A 22,406-nucleotide genomic window follows, 5' to 3' on the forward strand; every position below is an offset into this window, starting at 1 on the left:
CTTCTGTTGGGTCCTTTTGCTCTGCAACGTGAGGCTTTGTGTCCATTGTGTCTGCATCAATCACATTTCCATGACTGTTATCGGTAAACTTTCTGCCAGTGGAGTTCTGCACATCCTTGGCATGGGTAACGGGGTAAATCAGATCTGTTTTGGGATTTTTCCCGAGGGTCATGTTTGCCGTTCGCTGGACTGTTTGGAGATTAAGATTTTTTGTTACTTCGTTCCTTCCTAATGTGTGCCACTACTGCCTCTTCTATATTTTTAGAGCCTTGCTTCTCGGAGATAATTCTTTGGTATCCCTCAGCCAATTGTTGAAGTGTGGTTCCTTTTCCAATCTGTTTAGTGCCCGACGTCTGAGTTCAGCGTCCTTAGTCGACACTAAGACTTGAATAAAAAGCAGGACCTTAAAGTTGTCGGCAATTAATGAGGACAGTCCGAAGTCGCAACAATGTCTATTTATGACTGAAGCAAATGTGGTGTAATCTTGGTCTTCTTTGCGGGTCAGTTTCATGCATCCCCATCTTTTATGGAATAAGCTGATTTTTGGACAGTATAATTCCATCAAAGATTTCACTGTTTTATCGAAGGACAATTCGCTCGTCTGTTTATGAGTGATGTAGTCCACGAATTCATTATGTTCCACAGCTCCCAATTTTTGTAATAAAAGACGAACCTTCATCTGCTCACTCCATGGCGTGGAATCGATCCTGAATACGTTACTAAAATCTATGAAAACATGCTTCAAAAGTCCTATCCCTTTTAAGACAATAGTGAAATGCTGACCAAATCGCGGTCAGAGAAAAAAACATTCTGGTCTGATTCATTGCTGTCTTCCTTCGCTATTACTTTGTTAATAGTTCCAATGTTTTCTTTGAATGTGACTACATTTCCAGTACTTTTTTCGTTGAATTTCCTTCTATCCTCTTCTCTTTCTCTCCTTTCCGCTTCTCGTTCTCTTGTTTCTTCTTCTCTTTCCCCTTCTCTTTCTTTTTTATCTTTTCTCTTTCTCTTCTTTCGGTCCCTCTTTCTCTTCTTTTTTCTTTTCTTTATTTTTCTTTTTTTTTTTTTGGTCTTCGTTTTGTTTCTGTAATTTCAAAGTCTGAGTCCGTTGTAACTGCATCGTTTCAACTAGTTGCTTTGAAAGTCCTTCCATTTTGGAAAAATAGACTCACCAGACAAATCAGTGTCTAAGAAACGATAAACAGGAAACCCGCAACTTTATGGAGAAGATATGCCAAATGAATATTCACGAAGAGAAAAGAATAACGTGCATGTTGTTTTAACGGAAAGAAATGCCCTTGAGAATTTATTTAAACTCTATCGAAAAAAACACACGCACGCACGCGCACACGCACGCACACACGCACGCACGCACGCACGCACGCACGCACGCACGCACACACACACACACACACGCACACGCACACACACACACACACACACACACACACACACACACACACACACACACACACACACACACACACACACACACACACACACACACACACACACACACACACACACACACACACACACACACACACACACACACACACACACACACACACACACACACACACACACACACACACACACACACACACACACACACACACACACACATTTTGCGTCCAGAGGAATTTAGAGTAATAAAACGAATTGAAAGAAAAAAATCCAGTCGCGTATTCGCGTCATTGAACTGAATTCTCGTAACGGAATGAATTCGGTTTCAATCCTTTGCAGAGCCGATATATATTTTTTCCTTTTATCGAGAAAACGAAATCGTGCAGCTTTCGATTGTGAATATTTTTGTCACAGTAAAATTTTTTTTAATTAAATATATACTGTAAACCGAATATTGCTTCTTGCAGAGAGGAAAAATTACGATAGTTGCCCAAGCGAAAGATGGGTCAGCCCACAAGAAAAAAAAAAAGGTTTCTTCTTTTTTTTTTATCTGTGTGATTAAAACAAAACAAAACGTTTACTTTCAACAAACAGCTCACAAATAAAGGCTTTTGGATAAAGAAAAAAAATTCTGGGCCGATAAAAATGTTATTGAATGTTAGAAATGAATTATACCAATTCTTTTTAGCAATAAAAAGTGTTATATGTTTTTCTACTCACAGCGTTTTGAAAAATACGCTTTTTCGAGGTGAAGTCATGTTTTCTGCCGTTGAAAACACTTTTTGGAGCCACCATTTACTTTTCCAAAGAAGGTAGAAGTACACGTTTGTTTACCAAAAGTTAGTTTATCCAAAGAAGATCAATGTAGGCTCTTTTTTCGAATCCCTACGTCGCTAATGTTGTGGTCCTGATTAGGTGTCACAATATTAAGGTGAAAATGTTCTAGTGTTCACTAGAAATGGTCAAACTGCGTGTATGCTCTTCCCTCTAAAACAGAAATTTTTGGCTTACATCGTGCCAGACGGATCCATATTATCATGAATATATGGGGTGTTAACTACCCCAGAGCAGTATTATAAAGAAGGCGCTGAAAAAAAAGACAAAATAGCTAGACAGAATCAAATATAGTTTCCTTTTAGGCAATTCTATAACGATTTAAATTCAAGAATCTGAGATTTCTGTTTTATTAGAAGTTGAAATTTGTATGCATACCATTAAATTCCCCATTAAAAGTTACACTTGATTCACGTAAACAATATTTGGTACAACCATATTAATCTACTAACCTGTTTCCTTTGAACACTGGGATACATCTGTTGATCCTGTTCCCAAAGTCGTTCTATTAACTGGACATTTGATGCATATAATGCTGTTCGTTTCAGTTTTGTAATAACCAATATTGCAGTCTTTACACGAAAGATAGTCTGCTGATGGCTCTTTACCAGCCGGACAATTTGCTAAAAAAAGGAGAGAAATAAAATAAACTTTATAAAATACAACATAAAAATGTATCAGTTACACAAGAATATTTGGGTCTCATTAACATTATAGGTCTTTTACTAAGGAACCCACTCAAGGTAAATGATCCGTTTCCAATTTTTGTAGATAATGTTTGATAATTTCTTTGCATAATTTGGATTACTATTCTCATCTTGCTCGTTATTGTCACAACGTTTCTGCTGATGTAACTTCCAATGCATCTTTTTATACTTGTGAATTTTTATAGCGAAATCGAGAGAAATTATAGAGAATTTTAAACTGGATCTTTTATTTAATCCATGGGAATAGATTGTTTTCGTTCCATCAGCCATGACCGGGTAGGAGTTTTAAGTAATTGTGATTTTGTTCTTTGTTCAGTGTCATTTCAGAACCAAGATAAGAAACAGTTGTTCAAATAATCTGTTCAAATGAACTTTTCACGTTTCAAAGGTTAAAATAATTTGTGGGACTCCACTGTCTTTTGGTGACAGCATAATGTGATGCGTTGGAAAACAGTGTATTTCAATCCAATATATTCCAATGGGAAGAACAGAGCTATTCTGATAAGATGTGTACTTTATATAAAAGAACAAAAACTGCTTAAACAATTTCATAAACAGCATACTGAGAATTTTATATTTTAGGGTTTTTGTGCATAGATATTCATATGAAAACAATTTTTTCTATTTTTTAAAAAATAAAATACAACGTTGTAATATATGGGTTATGGAATTACATTCACTAGCAAAAGATATAGCTAATTTGAATATTCTCTTAAAATTTTTTCGGTTTTCTTTAAGGGATGATCATCTTTAGTTAACTATTACGTGTAATTATATTCATGCAGATATTCTACATGATTTATAATTGCGTAATATTTGAGTAAAAGGATTATAGTAAACACAAACCTCTTTCTATATATTATTATGTATGCTTATATATATTTGTTAAAAATTGCTTTCCAAACTCCTCTGTCAAGTGATTTTGGTCTACAGTCACAGAAACTTAATATATAGGGTATTCGAACCTATGCGAAATTTTATACTTGTGTTTTAGCCGGGGAAAATCAGTGCAAAAGAGTGAAAACTAAAAAAAAATGAAGTTGCCAAGTAAAGGTCGAATGACAGCATTACGAACATGCATGCATAATGTAATAGCTATTGGTTCATGTTTTAATTTTTAGCCTTGAAGTAAACATTCCTTTATAGCTTAGTCATTAACGTCAAAGGAAAAAGTAAATCGTGAGCTAAATTTTTTGGTTTCGATTCTTGGTAGTTACTTTTCAAATCATTACTATATATTGCGTCCAATATAATATAATAATAAATACGAATTCTGCATTAATCAAAATATCATATTAAGCGTATTTTAAGACCGGGCAATGTCGGGTTGCTTGCTAGTGTATATATATATATATATATATATATATATATATATATATATATATATATATATATATATATATATATATATATATAGTGGCGCCAAAAAGAAAATCTACCTTGGATTTTTTTTAAAACCGAAAATTTAAGCTAAATTAAATGTAACTATTTAAACAACCTATACCTCATTTGACTCGCCTTTTTTAAAGAAGGTCGGAGGTTATATCGACCGAAACGTTGTAAAAATCACACGCAATATGAGAACAGTAATCCGATGAATAATAATACAATCCTCATCTCAAAAATTCATAAACGTTAAGAAATAATAGGTTATGAATTATTTTGCCGTTTGCTTATATAAAAAAATACAATCACCCAATATATGTAACACGATGAAACCAGTTATAGGGTTTTTAATATTTTTTTTTAATATAAGTTATTTTTTATATAAATAGTTTGTTCCACAGTCGTTTTATTTAATATTTTGAATATTTATATATAAGATATAAAATATTAATAGTGGAGCAGTACTCATTCAAAAAAAAAGGTGCGAAAATAAAAATAAAAGTATGCTAAAATTAGTCTTACATTAAATAAATCGAAGATGTTAATAATAAAAATGGTGCTTATGCACTTATGTTACCGTGCTATTTTTAAAAAATCGTATTTTCAAGTTAAATTTGAGTTTTATGATACTTTTCTCACGCTGTTAAAGTACAAAATAGTTACAATGACTCCCTTCCCTATGTTAAGAATGGCTTTCTAAATTATTATTCAGAAAGCCATTCTTAACATAGGGAAGGGAGTCATTGTTACTGTTTTAGCACCGTAACATAAGCGCATAAGTTCCAAAAAAAGTTATGTCATATTTTACGAAACAAAAGTAGTTCGTGTTATTTTTTAATGATATCAATGTAAGTATGAGAAAAAAAAACCCGCAAAAACAATAAAAATTTACATTTTAATTGAGAATTTTTCTTGCGTTTTATGCAGACATTTATGGATATAAAAGCATTTACAATAAAAAATGGATTAAAAATAATATAAGACTTTCCTTTTGCAAAACAAATAGATTTCTTTTTCACGAACTTCGCAGACGAGAGTTAATCGTATTAAATTAATTGTAACATTCGCTGCTCACGAAAATTGTGTAAATTACAAGACTGTTAATTAGAGGTCTATGTTCATTTTTTTTTGTAAAAGGCACAAAAATAAATTTGCCACTACTTCAATTAAATAAAATCAAATCAAAAAAGGATTTTTTTAAGTTGATGCTGGATGTTCTAATTAAACATTGCCACTAATCATATATTCTATTATATGAATATTTTTTTCAATATTGGAAACCTTTAATAAAATATTCTATATTTTAGACTTCATATCGCGATATATTAGAATTTACTAGCATTTTAATTTCTTTAAAAATAATATTTTTTTTTAGAATTCTGTTTTTTAAACTTCAAATAATTTTATTATCGAGAAAAAGCGTTGATTTTTTATAACATAATAATATTGATTTATGTCCATTTTTTATTTAAAACTTTAAGGTAAGTAAATTTTATTTACAACTTTAAGGAAAGTAAATTTTATTTACAACTTTAAGGTAAGTAAATTGTGTATATATGTATAAATTCATATTCTTGTCTGTTTGCTTGGTTTTTGTTTGATCACAATTTGATAAATATATACAAAAGGTCTCCTACTTTAATCTTTCATTTACTTCTATATATAGTATCATTCTTGCAAAATATGCAATTAATAGACCACCTCATTTGCATATTGCATAAAGGAAAACTGATTTTACTGAATAGCTGTATGGTAGTCACTGTTTCTAGCGAGAAGATTTTTTAAGGGTTATATTTAAAATTGTTTTTTAAGTAAACTTTAAATAACAATTTAATTGATACTATATTCAATTTAATTTATTTTGGAATTATTTCATACATCGACTTTTTTTTATATCTCCCTAGAAACTTCGAGACTTGTAGTTAGGTCATGTCATATGCTATATGGTCGGGTCACCGGCAACTAAACTGACATGTTTGGTGAGGAGGGCAGCTAGTCTCCCTGAAGGATAAAAAACAAGACCTTTCAAAGGGCGAATGAAGCCTTTTTCGGGGTAAACGGCAAACTAGCACCGTGTGTGTTTGTGTGTATGTATGTGTGTGTTGGGGTGGAGAGGGCTCCCTTAAGCCGTGGTGAAGGCAACCTTTCTAGGAGAAGCAAATCTCTGATTTAAAAAACCATAAAGCGGGAGATCAGTACCCGCATTAAGCTGGTCTGCAGTTTAACTTGTTGCTGGCAATCTTGCTCTTGCTTGTTGCTGGATCTCAACATTTTGAATCGAGATAGAGATTAGCTGTCGTAAAAACTAAGACACTGTAACATCATCTGTGTATAGATACTCCCTCAGGCATTTGCCTACAAAAATGGTCCTGTGGCGATCGAAGTAATTTTCTGCTCATGGACTTTAAGTGTCTGAGGGAGTGGCACTCGTCTGACAAGACGTTGCAATCATCATATATATATATATATATATATATATATATATATATTTAATGTAAAGATTTCAAAGTTTTCTTCCAAATATAGCTGAAATTTTGCATGTGCAATAATTTATATCTCTACTTATGTGGTAAATTACAGCTCTGAACTAATTGTGGTTTCTGTTTTACAGGTGTTTGAACTGAGTCAGGTGTAAAATGGAGCCTGTTGAATGTCGAGCAGTGATCCGGATTTTGTATTTGAAAGGACGTACACCACAGGAAACTTTTGATGAAATGAAAGAAACTTATGGTGATAATGCCCCATCATATGACCTTGTAAAACGCTGGCATTGTGAATTCAAATATGGCCCGAAGTCTGCAGAAACAGCTCCCAGACCTGGTCGCCACACTTCTGCCATTGATGAGGCATCTGTCAATCAAGTTGAGGCTGACATTTTGGAAGATCGGTGCATTACTATTCGCCAAATAGCTCAAGATGTCAAGATTAGTACAGGGTTTGTGGAAACTATCATTCATGACAATTTACATATGCATAAGGTGTCGGCCAGATGGATTCCCAGGTTGCTCACACCATTCCAGAAGCAAGAACGCGTCGAGTGCTCGAGGATGAATTTGGAGATGTGCCAAGAAGATGAGTCAAAGTTTTTCAAAACCCTGATTACACAGGATGAAACCTGGGTCCATCACTATGATCCAGAGATCAAAGCCCAGTCAATGCAGTGGAAGCACTTGGACTCACCACCTCCAAAGAAGGCAAGGGTGCAGCCATCCGCTGGCAAGGTCATGCTCACAGTCTTCTGGGACCAGGACGGAGTAGTGATGACAGATTTTCTGGGAAAGGGTGCCACAATTACAGGAGCCTATTATGCTTCACTTTTGAGGAGATTAAGGGAAGCTATCAAAATCAAGAGGCGGGGCAAGATCAGCAAAAGTACCCTCCTACTGCTGGACATCGCTCGGGTCCACAACTCGCATGTCGCCAGATCAGAAGCACGGGCGTGTGGTTATGAAATCCCAACCCATCCTCTCTATTCTCCTGACCTTGCACCCTCTGATTGTCAACTCTTCCCAGACATGAAGTTGTTTTTGAAAGGAAAGCGTTTCACAGATGACGCAGCCTTGATTTCTGAAGTCATGTCGTGGTTGGAGGACCAATCTGGGGTGTTCTACAAAAATGGTCTCCAGAGCTGCATCAAACGATGGGAGAAATACATAACTCTGAGTGGTTCTTATGTAGAGAAAGACTAATAACTGTGTTAAGTTTCGTTGCTCTACTTCTATGGAAAGTAGGTCAGAGACATTATTTATTGCACGCCCCTCGTATGATATATGTTTATCAAGGAAGTTGGTAGTGACACATCTCTATCAATTACCAGATCTCTTAGTTCTACTTGAATCACCGGATTCAAATAATTCATAGGGTACATCATTATCGCTTTACCACATGTTTTTAATAAACTGTATAATTTCCATGGAGCATGCTTATTAAAATTGAAATAAAATTTTAAATAAATTGTGGAGTTTCTATACTTACGTATAAGGCAATCAGTTTTACTGGTAGAAGCATTTCCAAATGTTGTAAAGATTCCAGTACAAGTGATGCATGGATAATCCCCCCTGTTTGCTTGGTAGGTTCCCTTAGGGCAGACTATGCATGCACTCATAGAATTATCAAATTTATAGCCAGGTGGACAGTTCACTAGAACAAATAAACAAATGAAATTTGAAATTGAAAATAGCAAAAAAGAATGAAAAATAACATCTGTCTATCCATCTTAATGTTTATATCTGTCTAGATATGGATTGCTTTGATATTCTGGATTGTGAATGGCTTGGATTAGTAGCTGAGACATAGTGACAAAATGTTTATTTACTACGGAAGACATGAAATTTAACTTAGAAAGTTTTTCTTTTCATAACACTGACTCATTGACGGTAAGGCATGTTTGGAGCCAATTAATTGCAAGATACCGGAGTGACCACAAGCTGAAAGACTTTACCTAAAATCTTGAAAGAAATGTGTCTGAACGTAAAGATGGACAGTGACTTCTTGAACTTTCTTCAAGCAACACAACAGCAAGCAGAGATAGTTCATTCAAAACCATTGCCAGCATTCAACATGTCCTTATGTAGGGCGCAATGTACATCCATATGTGCCAGAGTTTGATCATCGATTTAGTGGGCAACGGCCTAACATCTGTGAAAAACGTGATCCCGGCCAATTAAACACCTTCTAGTAAAACCACAGACGCATAGTTTGTCTTACGGATAATGGATGGCATGTGCTGGGAGTTTATTTAAAGTGAAACTGATTTGCACATAGTTAGCCCTACTCTCTCATCTAAACCAGCCTGGTCACATGACAAAACAGGATCGAGACAGTTTGAAACTAGATGGAATGCAGGAGATGCCAAAATTGTCATCGTCCTTTTTCGATGAAATGCATGGTGTTTCTAAATGGTAACCCATCTGGTACTGGCCCGGCACAACGTTGCTTAACTTTGATGATCGAATGATAACTGGTGTATCAATGTGATTATGTCATACCTGAACCACTTCACCTTTTGTAGACATAATTTGCTCTAGGAGCATTCAAGGGTGTTTACACTTATATCTCTGCGAGCCAACATTTTGTAGAAGGTGAAACTTATACTTAAAATTAGAAACTTTGTATTCTTCATATTAACTCTAAGACGTTAATTCTCCATTTTATTTACCATTTTTATTTATATATTGTTTAATGCATGTTTCTCCGCAAGACTGAAGATATCACAGAACAATCAATGATTTTCAAGCCAAGTTTAACTTCAAACAAACAGAAATTCAATTATTTAAACAACTGAAAGAAAAAAACATTACAAATTAGTCTAATCTATTCTCTTACCTTCACTACAATCATCAGCACTTGTACTGCCTGTTGAAGTTGTTGTGTAGGCTGAATTTGGGCAACCTATACAGCTAGTATTTCCCTCTGAATCCTTGTATTGTCCCTTTTCACAAGGGAGGCAGGAAGATGAATTTGCATGGTAATAGCCGACTGGACAATTCACTGCAAAAAAACGTTTAGAGTATTATGATGTATATACTATTTTGATTGCAGAAGTTCCTCTAGGTTTGCATTAACAGATGACACATACAAATTTATTACGTCTAAACTATTACCCACCATCGGATGTAACTTTTGCACGCCGTTACATATGCATTCAGTCGTGGTATTAAAATGTTAGATTCCATCCGGTGGAAACTACCATTACAATCGCAGCATTATAAGATAGAAGGAGCTACAACTTTTCTCTCTATATATTTAGTCTTACCACTGCTATCAGTTGTCACCGATTATTAATCACTCAGAAATAGTCATTTACATATTGCCAACCTCATATAACACCACAGACATTCGCATGTAAAAACTTGCATGGTCCGATACTTCTGCCACTATGCGCAAGACACACTAGTTTTTAGTGCTAAAAAAATAAAAATAAAAGCTATTAATCGCACATAAACAGACAATTAACTACTAATAAACTTATTTCATGAAAATAACGTGAGCAAGAAAATAATTCATATAAATACACAGTCATCTCCGTATTTGCTTGCAACTTTTACCAACCAATTAAAATTGCTTTCTATACACAAAAGAAACACAATAGGTAAACCCTTTGAACTGTTGAATAAAAATTCACTGCTTGAATAGTCTTTGCTAAGTCTCATTTATTATCGGATTACTATGGCCAAATCACTGCTAAAATTAATCGTCCGCGTCCATAAACTTAAACATCGAATTGGAAATTCGAAAACAAAACGAAGCTAACTTTACTTTTATTATGACCATTTGCTAAAGCCATGACGTTCTATTAGACAGTTTAAAGGCTTTACCTATTTCATTTCTGTCGTTAAACAAAACTATTTTGATTGTTAATAGTTGCAAGCATCAGCGGCATGGAAGTTCTAATTTTCATATATATATATATATATATATATATATATATATATATATATATATATATATATATATATATATATATATATATATATATATATATATATATATATACATATATATCCATATATATCCATATATATATATCAGGCCATCGCATAAGTTCTGTCCGACTTGATGAATAAAGAAAAGAATTAATCAAATGTTATATTTTATTAAAGCCTTAATCACCAATATACTTTCTCTGATTATCTATGAATTCCTTTCATCTATTAACAATCTTATTTATTCCATCATTGTAAAATCATTTCGGCTTTCATTCGAAGAACTCACAAACGTCAGTTTCAACATCTTTCTGCGTTACAAAAGCTGTTCCTTCCAAACGATTTTTAATCTAAGAAACAAATCGTAGTCTGAAGGACCAAGGTCAGTAGAACAAGATGAATGAGGAATATTCTCCCAACTAAGTTCTTTTATCTTTTATTAGGTGATTCTTGCTGTGTTGCGTCGTGCATTGTCCTGATGAAACATCACCCCTTTTCGAGTCACTAGAGTATGTCTTTTATTCCTCAAAGCAAGGTTCAAACGCTCTAATTGCTGACATTTTTTGCCAATCTGACCATATTCAAAGAATAACATTATTCTCATGGTCCTCTTTTCGGCTGTGGCTGAGGACTTTCCCCTTTACCAAGCCATTGTCTACGATGCTTAACATTTCAATATAAGATCCATTTTTCGTCACCAGTCACAAATTTATCCAAAAAAGATGAAACAAGTTGGTGAGAATGGAGAGAAAATCAGATGTCGACTCCCTTAATTTCATCGTTCCATTATTCCTCTTACCTAATCTTGTTGTATAGTTGTTTCCAACTACAATGGGTAATTCCACTGCATTCCTGGGAATCGTATCTAAACAGCAATAATGTATTCACTTTAACTTTTGATCATTACGTTCGATTACAGCATTCTCCTTAAATGATAATTATAATCGACACTAATTATTTCGTTTATCTAAATTATAACTAAATTAATTCCCCATGGAGAGCCCAAGTCTTGTTAACCTACAATGAAAGACATAAGTGTCGCATTGTCTTAACTATTCTTTCACTATTAATCGATATACATTTATTGATGCTTTTCCCCAAAATCTCAAATATTACATGCCAACAATCACAATATAACATTTTTAATAAATTAGATTTGAAGGCTGCACATTACCGACGCCCTATTCGTAAAGATAAAGCAATGTATACAGCATGCGAACTGAGGGACGCCTATACGAATTTTCTCGGTTACCTTTTCGATTAACAAACTCGGTAGCTGTGTTCCAACGTTTTATGCACAATGTAATCCAAGAACACGACCTCAAAGCTACATTATCAATGGAGGAAACACTTATAAAGTATTGGTCGAAAATATGAAAGCATTTGAAAAAGTTGTCAATCGTCTTAATCTGCAACTGAACCCTGAAAAATATAAATATGGTATAACCAACTCAAGTTTTTAGGGCACCTATTGTAAAATGGAACAATCAGCCCTGATCCAGATGGACTCACACCACTAAAAGAATTACCAATTCCGAACTGTAGCAAGTCACTCAAATGAGCTTTAGTTCTCTTGGAAACTTACAAACAAAAAGCAATAAACCAAAATGTTTTTATCATTATATTCGACACTTCAAAGTTTTCAAAAATTTCTCAATTAAATTTTACTTTTAAAAAAGTGTCTTCAAAAAGTGCGTGACCATCTTTTACTTTAAATCCCGCTCGAAACGGGAGCACTACGCACTTAAAACCATCGGACCAACACGTAAATTCTTGTCTCTTCGCCATAACACCAAAATGAAGAAAAAGAAAAAGAAATTCACGAACCGGACTTTCGGCCCTGATGAGACTTTGTGTATGCGAAATATAGGACTTACAAAAAAAAAAAAAAACTATAAACAAAAATGATTTTATCATTATATTAGACACTTCAAAGCTTTAAAAAATTTCTCAATTAAATTTTACTATAAAAAAAGTTGGTGACCATCTTTTACTTCATATATATATATATATATATATATATATATATATATATATATACTTCATTTACTCACATAAAATTAATATACGAAAGTATAGATTTATGCGTAAACTTTAAGTATTTACTTCAAAAGTGCTCAATACGTAGGTAGAGCTAGTTAGTAATTTATAAAATATATATGGCGATTAAGCTACACTGAATATTCGGCGTTTCATCCACTATAGGATTCGTCAATATTCAGTGTAGCTTAATCGCCATATATATTTTATAAATTACTATATATATATATATATATATATATATATATATATATATATATATATATATATATATATATATCTTTAAAATAATGCCAATCTTCCAAACAGACAATTATTTTTATTTACTTACACAGGAAAAAAACTTTATCACCAAATTCACTCCTGAACTGAACAGAACCTAATACCATCACACAAAAACATGAAATGCAAGGTACACTCGCATGCACACCCATACATATACACATATACACACCCACACATAAATCAGAACCGACACATTAAAACACACACACGTGCGCGCATACAACCACACACAGACATAACACCTCTATCTCTAATACAACACACTGAACAATACCAACCCTACTTAACCTCGAAACCAACAACACTAGGAGACACCAAGAACCATAGTATAATGTCTGTTCCAACACCTCGCTCCCTCCTCAGTCAGGGGAGGAGAACCCCCTCATGACTGAAACGACTATCTTCCCTTCTATCATCCCCCTCCCATACCTACACCCCCTCCAATTCCCCCTCTGGGGAACAAAATCTTCCCCACACTAGGAACCGATCCTGGGTCTGGCCATAACCACATGGGGAGACAAATAAATAGAAACATTTAAAAATCCCCTATTTTAAATACACCCCTCTTTCTAAACAAACATAATATAAGACTAAAACGAAAAATCACAATACTAAAATCCAAGAATCCAAAAAATAAATATCAAAATAGAATGAAAGCACCCCTACCCTTACTTCAGAAGAGCCAGTTCCCCCTCCCTACACATACACATTAGTAACAACCTCGGACCACAGCCGCCTTCCTAAGGAAGCAAATAACCCCAAAATACTATAAAACAATATACACATTCCCAAACCAATAAAAGCAAACACACACACGCAGAACACGCGCACACACACACACATAAACATACACGCACACACACACACATACACACACATACACACACCCTACCCCACCCTAAAGGAAAAGAAAAACACATTAGCAGAAAGAGATAGCGACGTACTACAGCGAGGTCAAAATCTCCCTGGACAAAACAAAAAAAAAAGCAACAAAAATTCAGCATACCAATGTATAATAAACACTTACAAGCCTCCACCCTTTGGAAAAACTTCAAACTAACTACGAAAATCGCCATTTTTACACATTTGAACATAATTTCTGACGAGGACGCATCACAGACCGTCTGAAACGCGCGTAAACGATTTCAATGACTTAAAAACATTATTACAATGATCCAAACATAATTCTCAATGAAAAACCAAGACACGGAATAATAAAATAATGTTAAAAAATACACATTGTTGGTTACTACTCCCTTATTTAAATATATATATATATACATATATACATACATATATATATATATATATATATATATATATATATATATATATATATATATATATATATATATAGTGGTGCCAAAAAGAAAATCTACACTTGGATTTTTTTAACCGCAAATTTAAGCTAAATAAAATGTAAATGTTTAAACAACCTATACCTCATTTGACTCGCCTTTTATTCCTCTAAAGAAGGTCGGAGGTTATATCGACCGAAACGTTGTAAAAATCACACGCAATATGAGAACAGTAATCCGATAAATAATAATACAAATAACCAATCCTCATCTCAAAAATTCATAAACGTTAAGAAATAATAGGTTATGAATTATTTTGTTCGTTTGCTTATATAAGAAAATACAATCCCCCACTATATGAAACACGATGAAACCAATAATAGAGTTTTTAATTTTTTTTTTTAATATAAGTTATTTTTTATATAAATAGTTGGTTCCAAAGTCGTTTTATTTAATACTTTGAATATTTATATATAAGATATAAAATATTAATAGTAGAACAGTAATCATTGAAAAAAGGAGCGTAAAGATAAATAAAAGTATGCTAAAATTATTCTTACCTTTCATTAAATAAATCGAAGATGTTAATAATAAAAATGGTGCTTATGCACTTATGTTACCGTGCTATTTTTAAAAAATCGTATTTTCAAGTTAAATTTGAGTTTTACGATACATTTCTCACTTTGTTAAGTTAAAGTACAAAATAGTTACAATGACTCCCTTCCCTATGTTAAGAATGGATTACTAAATTATTATTTAGAAAGCCATTCTTAACATAGGGAAGGGAGTCATTGTTACTGTTTTAGCACCGTAACATAAGCGCATAAGTTCCAAAAAAAGTTATGTCTTATATTTTACGAAACAAAACAAGTTCGTGTTATTTTTTAATGATATCAATGTAAGCATGAGAAAAAAAAAACGCAAAAACAATAAAAATTTACATGATAATTGATAATTTTTCTTGCGTTTTATGCAGACATTTATGGATAAATAAGCATTTACAAAAAAAAAAAAAATGGATAAAAAATAATATACGACTTTCCTTTTGCAAAACAAATAGATTTCTTTTTCACGAACTTCGCAGACGAGATTTAATCGTATTAATTTAATTCTAACGTTCTCTGCTCACGAAAATTGTGTAAATTACAAGACTGTTAATTAGAGGTCTTTGTTCATTTTTTTTTTTTGTAAAAAGCACAAAAATAAATTTGCCACTACTTCAATTAAATAAAATCAAATCAAAAAAGGATTTTTTTAAAGCTGATGCTGGATGTTCTAATTTAACATTGCCAATAATCATATATTCTATTATATGAATATTTTTTTCAATATTGGAAACTTGTAATAAAATATTTTATATTTAAAACTTCATATCGCGATATATTGGAATTTACTAGCATTTTAATTTCTTTAAAAATAATATTTTTTTAGAATTCTGTTTTTTAAACTTCAAATAATTTTATTATCAAGAAAAAGCGTTGATTTTTTATAACATAATAATATTGATTTATGTCCATTTTTTATTTAAAACTTTAAGGTAAGTAAATTTTATTTACAACTTTAAGGTAAGTAAATTTTATTTACAACTTTAAGGTAAGTAAATTGTGTATATATGTATAAATTCATATTCTTGTCTGTTTGCTTGGTTTTGTTTGATCACAATTTGATAAATATATACAAAAGGTCTGCTACTTTACTCTTTCATTTACTTCTATATATAGTATCATTCTTGCAAAATATGCAATTAATGGACCACCTCATTTGCATATTGCATAAAGGAAAACTGATTTTACTAAATAGCTGCATGGTAGTCACTGTTTCTAGCGAGAGGATTTTTTAAGTGTTCTATTTAAAATTGTTTTTAAGTAAACTTTAAATAACAATTTAATTGATACTATATTCAATTTAATTTATTTTGGAATTATTTCCGACATCGATTTTTTTTATCTCTCCCTAGAAACTTCGAAACTTTTAGTCAGGTCATGTCATATGCTACTGGTACCATGTAACCCAGTACATGGTCGGGTCACCGGCGACTAAACTGGTTCCCCTACCAGACTTGTTTGGTGAGGAGGGCGGCTAGTCTCCCTGAAGGATAAAAAGTAAGACCTTTCAAAGGGCGAATGAACCCTTTTTCGGGGTCAACGGCCAACTAGCACCGTGTGTGTTTGTGTGTATGCATGCATGTGTTGGGATGGAGAGGGCTCCCTTAAGCCGTGGTGAAGGCAACCTTTCTAGGAGAAGCCAATCTCTGATTTAAAAAAAACCATAAAGCGGGAGATCAGTACCCGCATTAAGCTGGTCTGCATTTTAACTTGCTGCTGGCTATCTTGCTCTTGCTTGTTTCTGTATCTCAACATTTTGAACCGAAAGAGAGACTTAGCGGTTGAACAAAGCTAAGACACTGTAACACCATCTGTATATATATACTCCCTCATGCATTTGTCTATAAAAATTGTCCTCTGCCGATGGAAATCATTTTTTTGCTCATGGAGTTTAAGTGTCTGAGGGAATCGCACAGATCTGACAAGACGTTGCAATCATATATATATATATATATATATATATATATATATATATATATATATATATATATATATATATATATATAATGCAAACATTTCTGACAAGTACAGTTTTCTTCCAAATATAGTTTGCATTATTTTTGTATTATTTTTCTCTAGCATAATTTCCGTTTAGTTCTGTTCATGAGTTTCTTTTTCTTTATCAATATAAGACGTTTTTAAGCTATCTATCGTGATCTATGTGTTTTCTTATTTGTTTTTTCCATTATAAAATATTGTCGTTTCAGTTGAAAACTATACATATTTCAATCGGTCCATCTTAACATATTTTTTTCACAGACATCACATATGAAAACGTATTTGCTGGAATTTATATCCAGAAGTCACTTAAAGTTTCGGGAATTCATGTTGGCATAAAAAACAATTTTGACATCATTTATTTCAAATATTTAGTTTTGTTGTCGTCTTTTACAAAATTATAAAATGAAACAATAAAAAAAAATAGGGAAAGAACATTTGACAACAATTGCATTAAAAAAATATTTTCATTCAGATTTATTGATTTTCATATTTAATCCGAGTTCATACTGTTAATATCAGAGAGGAAGTTGGAAAAGATATATCTCTGTCAGTTACTAGTTCTATTACTTCTATTCGAATCACCGGATTCAAATAATTCATAGGGTACATCATTATCGCTTTACTACATGTTTTTAATAAACTGTATAATTTCCATGGAGCATGCTTATTAGAATTGAAATAAAAATTAAAATAAAATGTGGAGTTTCTATACTTACGTATAAGGCAGTCAGTTTTACTGGTAGAAGCATTTCCAAATGTTGTAAAGGTTCCCGAACAAGCGATGCATGGATAATCCCCACTGTTTGCTTGGTAGGTTCCCTTAGGGCAGACTATGCATGCACTCATAGAATTATCAAATTTATAGCCAGGTGGACAGTTCACTAGAACAAATAAACAAATGAAATTTGAAATTGAAAATAGCAAAAAAAGAATGAAAAATCCATCCTTATGTTTATATCTATCTAGATATGGATTGCTTTGATATTCTGGATTGTGAATGGCTTGGATTAGTAGCTGCGACATAGATATGGACAAAAATGTGTTTATTTATTACTGAAGACAGGAAATTTAACTTGGAGAGTTTTTCTTTTCATAACACTGACTCATTGATGGTAAGGCATGTTTGGAGCCAATTAATTGCAAGATACCGGAGTGATCACAAGCTGAAAGACTTTACCTAAAATCTTGAAAGAAATGTGCCTGAACGTAAAGATGGACAGTGACTTCTTGAACTTTCTTCAAAGAACACAACAGCAAGCAGAGATAGTTCATTCAAAACCATTGCCAGCATTCAACATGTCCTTATGTAGGGCGCAATGTACATCCATATGTGCCAGAGTTTGATCATCGATTTAGTGGGCAACGGCCTGAAATCTGTGAATAACGTGATCCCGGACAATTAGTAAAACCACAAACGAATAGTTTGTCTTACGGATAATGGATGACATGTGCTGGGAATTTATTTAAAGTGAAACTGATTTGCACATAGTTAGCCCTACTCTCTCATCTAAACCAGCCTGGTCACATGACAAAACAGGGTCGAGACAGCTTGAAACTAGATGGAATGCAGGAGATGCCAGAATTGTCATCGTCCTTTTTAGATAAAATGCATGGTGTTTCTAAATGGTAACCCATCTGATACTGGCCAAGCGCAACGTTGCTTAACTTTGATGATCGAATGATAACTTTCAAGCAACACAACAACAAGCAGAGATAGTTCATGCAAAACCATTGCCAGCATTCAACGTCCTCATGTAGGGCGCAATGTACATCCATATGTGCCAGAGTTTGATCATCGATTTAGTGGGCAACGGCCTGACATCTGTGAAAAACGTGATCCCGGCCAATTAAACACCTTCTAGTAAAACCACAGACGCATAGTTTGTCTTACGGATAATGGATGACATATGCTGGGAGTTTATTTAAAGTGAAACTGATTTGCACATAGCTAGCCCTACTCTCTCACAGTGGCGGCTCGTGCCTAAGATTAGTGGAGGTGCTGTTATAAAGAAAACCCCTATTTTTTTAATATTGTGTAAAAATAAAACAAACATAAAATTATACATAATTTATACGTATGCACACGTATAAAAATACAATAACTTAAAGGAATCCTAAATAGATGTAAATATTTTAAATATTTTACTTATTACATTCATTTGAAAGTAAACTCCATTTTGTTTTAATTTGTGAGAAAAGATTGATAATTTTCTCCTTAACTTCTGAATGACTGCTGAAGAACTTTTTTATCAATTGAAAGCACTGCAAGTGCATTTAGTCTTTCTCAACCCAAGGTGTTCCTTAGAAAAGTTTTTATTCTTTTCAGAGTTGAAAAACAACGTTCTATCTCTTATGTAGTCATGGGAATTGTCAAGATAATATTTATGGGTTTTGTGATTTCACAAAGAACATCGTTTAAATTGTTTTCCAAAACAAATTTCAGGAGATCAATTACTTTGCAATACTCATGGATATCTGACCTACTATAAAATATTTCTAGCTCAGTTTCAAACTTTTCTTTGTCAATCATGGGATATACTTCAGTTGTCAAGGATATCTCTTCTGTAGGTAGTTTTTTTGTTCTTAAAACTAGCAAAGCTTATCTTGTAAAACAATTTAGCAAGTATTAAATGTTTAGTTGAAGAATATCTGTCCGTTATATCAACAGATATATAGTCACACAGTTCTTTAGATTCGCCCTTGAGTGTTTGTGAAGAATTTCCACAGTATTTGGTGTTTCTCATCTCTAAAATAGCAGTTTTGAAATTTGTTATGTATTCATTGACTTTATATATGCTAATTTCCCGAGAAATAATTTCAACATGAGACATAATTTTATGAAATAGCTCAAACCAAAATATGAAATTTTCATCGTTCAAATATTTCAGAATTCCTGTCGCTTCTGCAACGGTCTCATCTACATATGATGTTGACTGAATTTCAGTGACAGTTTTTTATGCTTGAACATTTTCATGAACTCTATTTATGTATGTTAAAGTTCCACCTTGTGGCGGATACACGTAGAATGCTTACATCCAGATGCTTCTTGAAAAATGGACAGACGCTGTGGTGATCTAGAAAAGAAAGTCGGAATAGCCAAAATGTTAGAGATAAATATTCTAGCATTTCGTGTAATGCTTGCTGCATTCCTCATTATTAAACTAAGTTGATGCGCATAACAGTGAGTGAAATGCGCATTACTATAAACTGATTTTATTTTCGCCTGAACACCAGCTTTTTTGCCTTTCATGACATTTGCATCATCAAATGTCTGAGCTATCAGTTTTTGGCGATTCCCTTGGAGGATTATATCTAATTGTTGTAGAATACATTTTGATATCCTATCAGCGGTTTGGTTTTCTGGAATAAAGAATCCCCAAATGCGTTCAAGTATTTTTTCATCCAAGACGTACCGTAAAACAATGATCATTTGTGTATGTTCAGACACATCTGTTATTTCAGGGAAGGTTTGCTAATTTCTGCCCTTATTTCATTATGGTATATTTGTAAAAGACAGTCAAGTATGTCATTCTGAATAGTCTTGGAAACACCTTTGAAGACATTACTGGTTTCTAAGTGATTTTTTAAATCTGGATCTAATTAAGATGCAAAATTTAAAAATCCTCTAAATACACTTGGATTTACTGAATCATATTTTTCATCATGTCCTCGTGAGGGAGTTTCAAAGTTCCCACAAAAGAAAATACAATCTATTATTTTAGATAAAATTTCACGGTTCTTCTTAACATTCATGTTATGATGATTGATTGAAAGTCTGCAGGCCTCACTAAGTTTTGCTTTAATATTTATGGTCCCCAAAATTGATAGGGAAACTACATTGTCAACGTGCTTCTCATGCTTTTCAGTTCTATCTTTCATTTTGCTAATAGTTCTGAAACTATCTTTTGTCCATGTTACATCACCCCCTAACAACAAATAAGGAAAGCAGAACAATGCCTTTTTTAGTTCACAGCCGCAAAGCTAACTTTTCCGTTGGTACCATTAAAGCTACGAATATACACTTTGTTGTTGCTAATGACTGGCTGAGATATTTGAATATCAGGCGTTGAACGGCTTCTTTTCTTAATTACAACTTTATCATGGAGAGACTGCTGTGAAAACTCAATCTGTTGAAGTTCATTTACCGTCGCAGAAGTTATTTCTTGGGGGTGCAAGGAGACCATGGTTAAATTCTTTTTATATCAATTGTATTGGGAAAGGTAAGTACTAGGTAGTCTATTAGTAGAATATCAATTAGGGTAGAAGGAATACAATGTTTATGTGATCCTCTTTTTGCGATTCAACTGAACCGGAAGTTCTAACTGAGTTGAATCATACTTTTATAACTTTTAGGTCACAGATTTTTATTAACGAAAAAAGTTTTACTATTTAACAACGGTTTTATTTATAAAAAGCTTATTGTTAATTAAAAATAGGCGTATAACAAAATAAGCTTGTCATTAAAATTGCTTTTTTTAATACAAATATTTTTAACTTTGCCATTATAAGCCGTCGAAAAAGGGGTAATACGCAAAAACATTTTAATCAAAAAACACTATTTTAAATTGCATACACTTTACAGAGTAATAAAAAAATATACAAATATATTTCTTTTAAACTTTACAGATTAAATAAAATTTTACCGCAGGCAAACAAACGAAAAACATTGTTTAAATACATTTTATTTACAATTTTTTAATAATTTCTTTTCATAAAAACAAAATCTTTGCCTGCAAACGATGGTAAAGTTAGGAGATTACCATTTAAAAATGGTTTCATTGGATAACAGTTTTATTTAAAATTTAAAAATGTGTGTTTATAACAAAACTTTGTAAATAAAATATAGAATAAAAAAGTTTACATGTTTGTACTATGAGCAAACAAAAAAAAAATTAAAGATACATAATTTTATTTACAAATCTTTTTACAACTTTTTATATAAAAATAAAAACAAACTTTGCTATTTACTAAGCTTATTATAAAAACGGTTTTACATACTCGTCTTGTTATTGCACATTTTAATTAAAAAACTTTGTTCAAAGTGTAAAACTTCTTGCTTTGTCCTCGTGGGATGTAAATAAATGCTAAAGCTTTATATATATATATATAATGTGTGCGTGTATATATATATAATGTGTGTGTATACATATGTGTGTGTATGTATATGTATGTGTGTATATATATGTGTGTGTGTATATATATATGCGTGTATATATATGTATATATATGTGTGTGTATATGTGTGTATATATATGTGTATATATATATCGTGTGTGTATATATATGTGTGTGTGTATATGTGTGTGTATATGTGTGTATATATATGTGTATATATATATCGTGTGTATATATATGTGTGTGTATATGTGTGTGTCTATGTGTGCATATATATATATATGTGTGTGTGTATATATATAT

General features: G+C 32.7%; 1 protein-coding gene across 1 annotated transcript in view; it reads right to left on the bottom strand.

Annotated features, from left to right (window-relative positions):
* LOC145266428 (uncharacterized) overlaps positions 1–22,406 on the bottom strand; it is a 132,648-nt gene that overhangs the window by 65,667 nt on the left and 44,575 nt on the right. Inside the window, exons 6-9 of the mRNA XM_080122098.1 lie at positions 17,705–17,869; positions 9,660–9,824; positions 8,310–8,474; positions 2,694–2,864 (exon numbers count right to left, since the gene is read on the bottom strand). Of these exons, the coding sequence (XP_079978224.1) occupies positions 2,694–2,864; positions 8,310–8,474; positions 9,660–9,824; positions 17,705–17,869 (666 nt within the window). The remainder of the gene's footprint in view (positions 1–2,693; positions 2,865–8,309; positions 8,475–9,659; positions 9,825–17,704; positions 17,870–22,406) is intronic.

Source organism: Euprymna scolopes, chromosome 41 (assembly GCF_053919585.1).
Source record: "Euprymna scolopes isolate OS-2025 chromosome 41, ASM5391958v1, whole genome shotgun sequence".
Lineage (NCBI taxonomy): Eukaryota > Metazoa > Mollusca > Cephalopoda > Sepiida > Sepiolidae > Euprymna > Euprymna scolopes.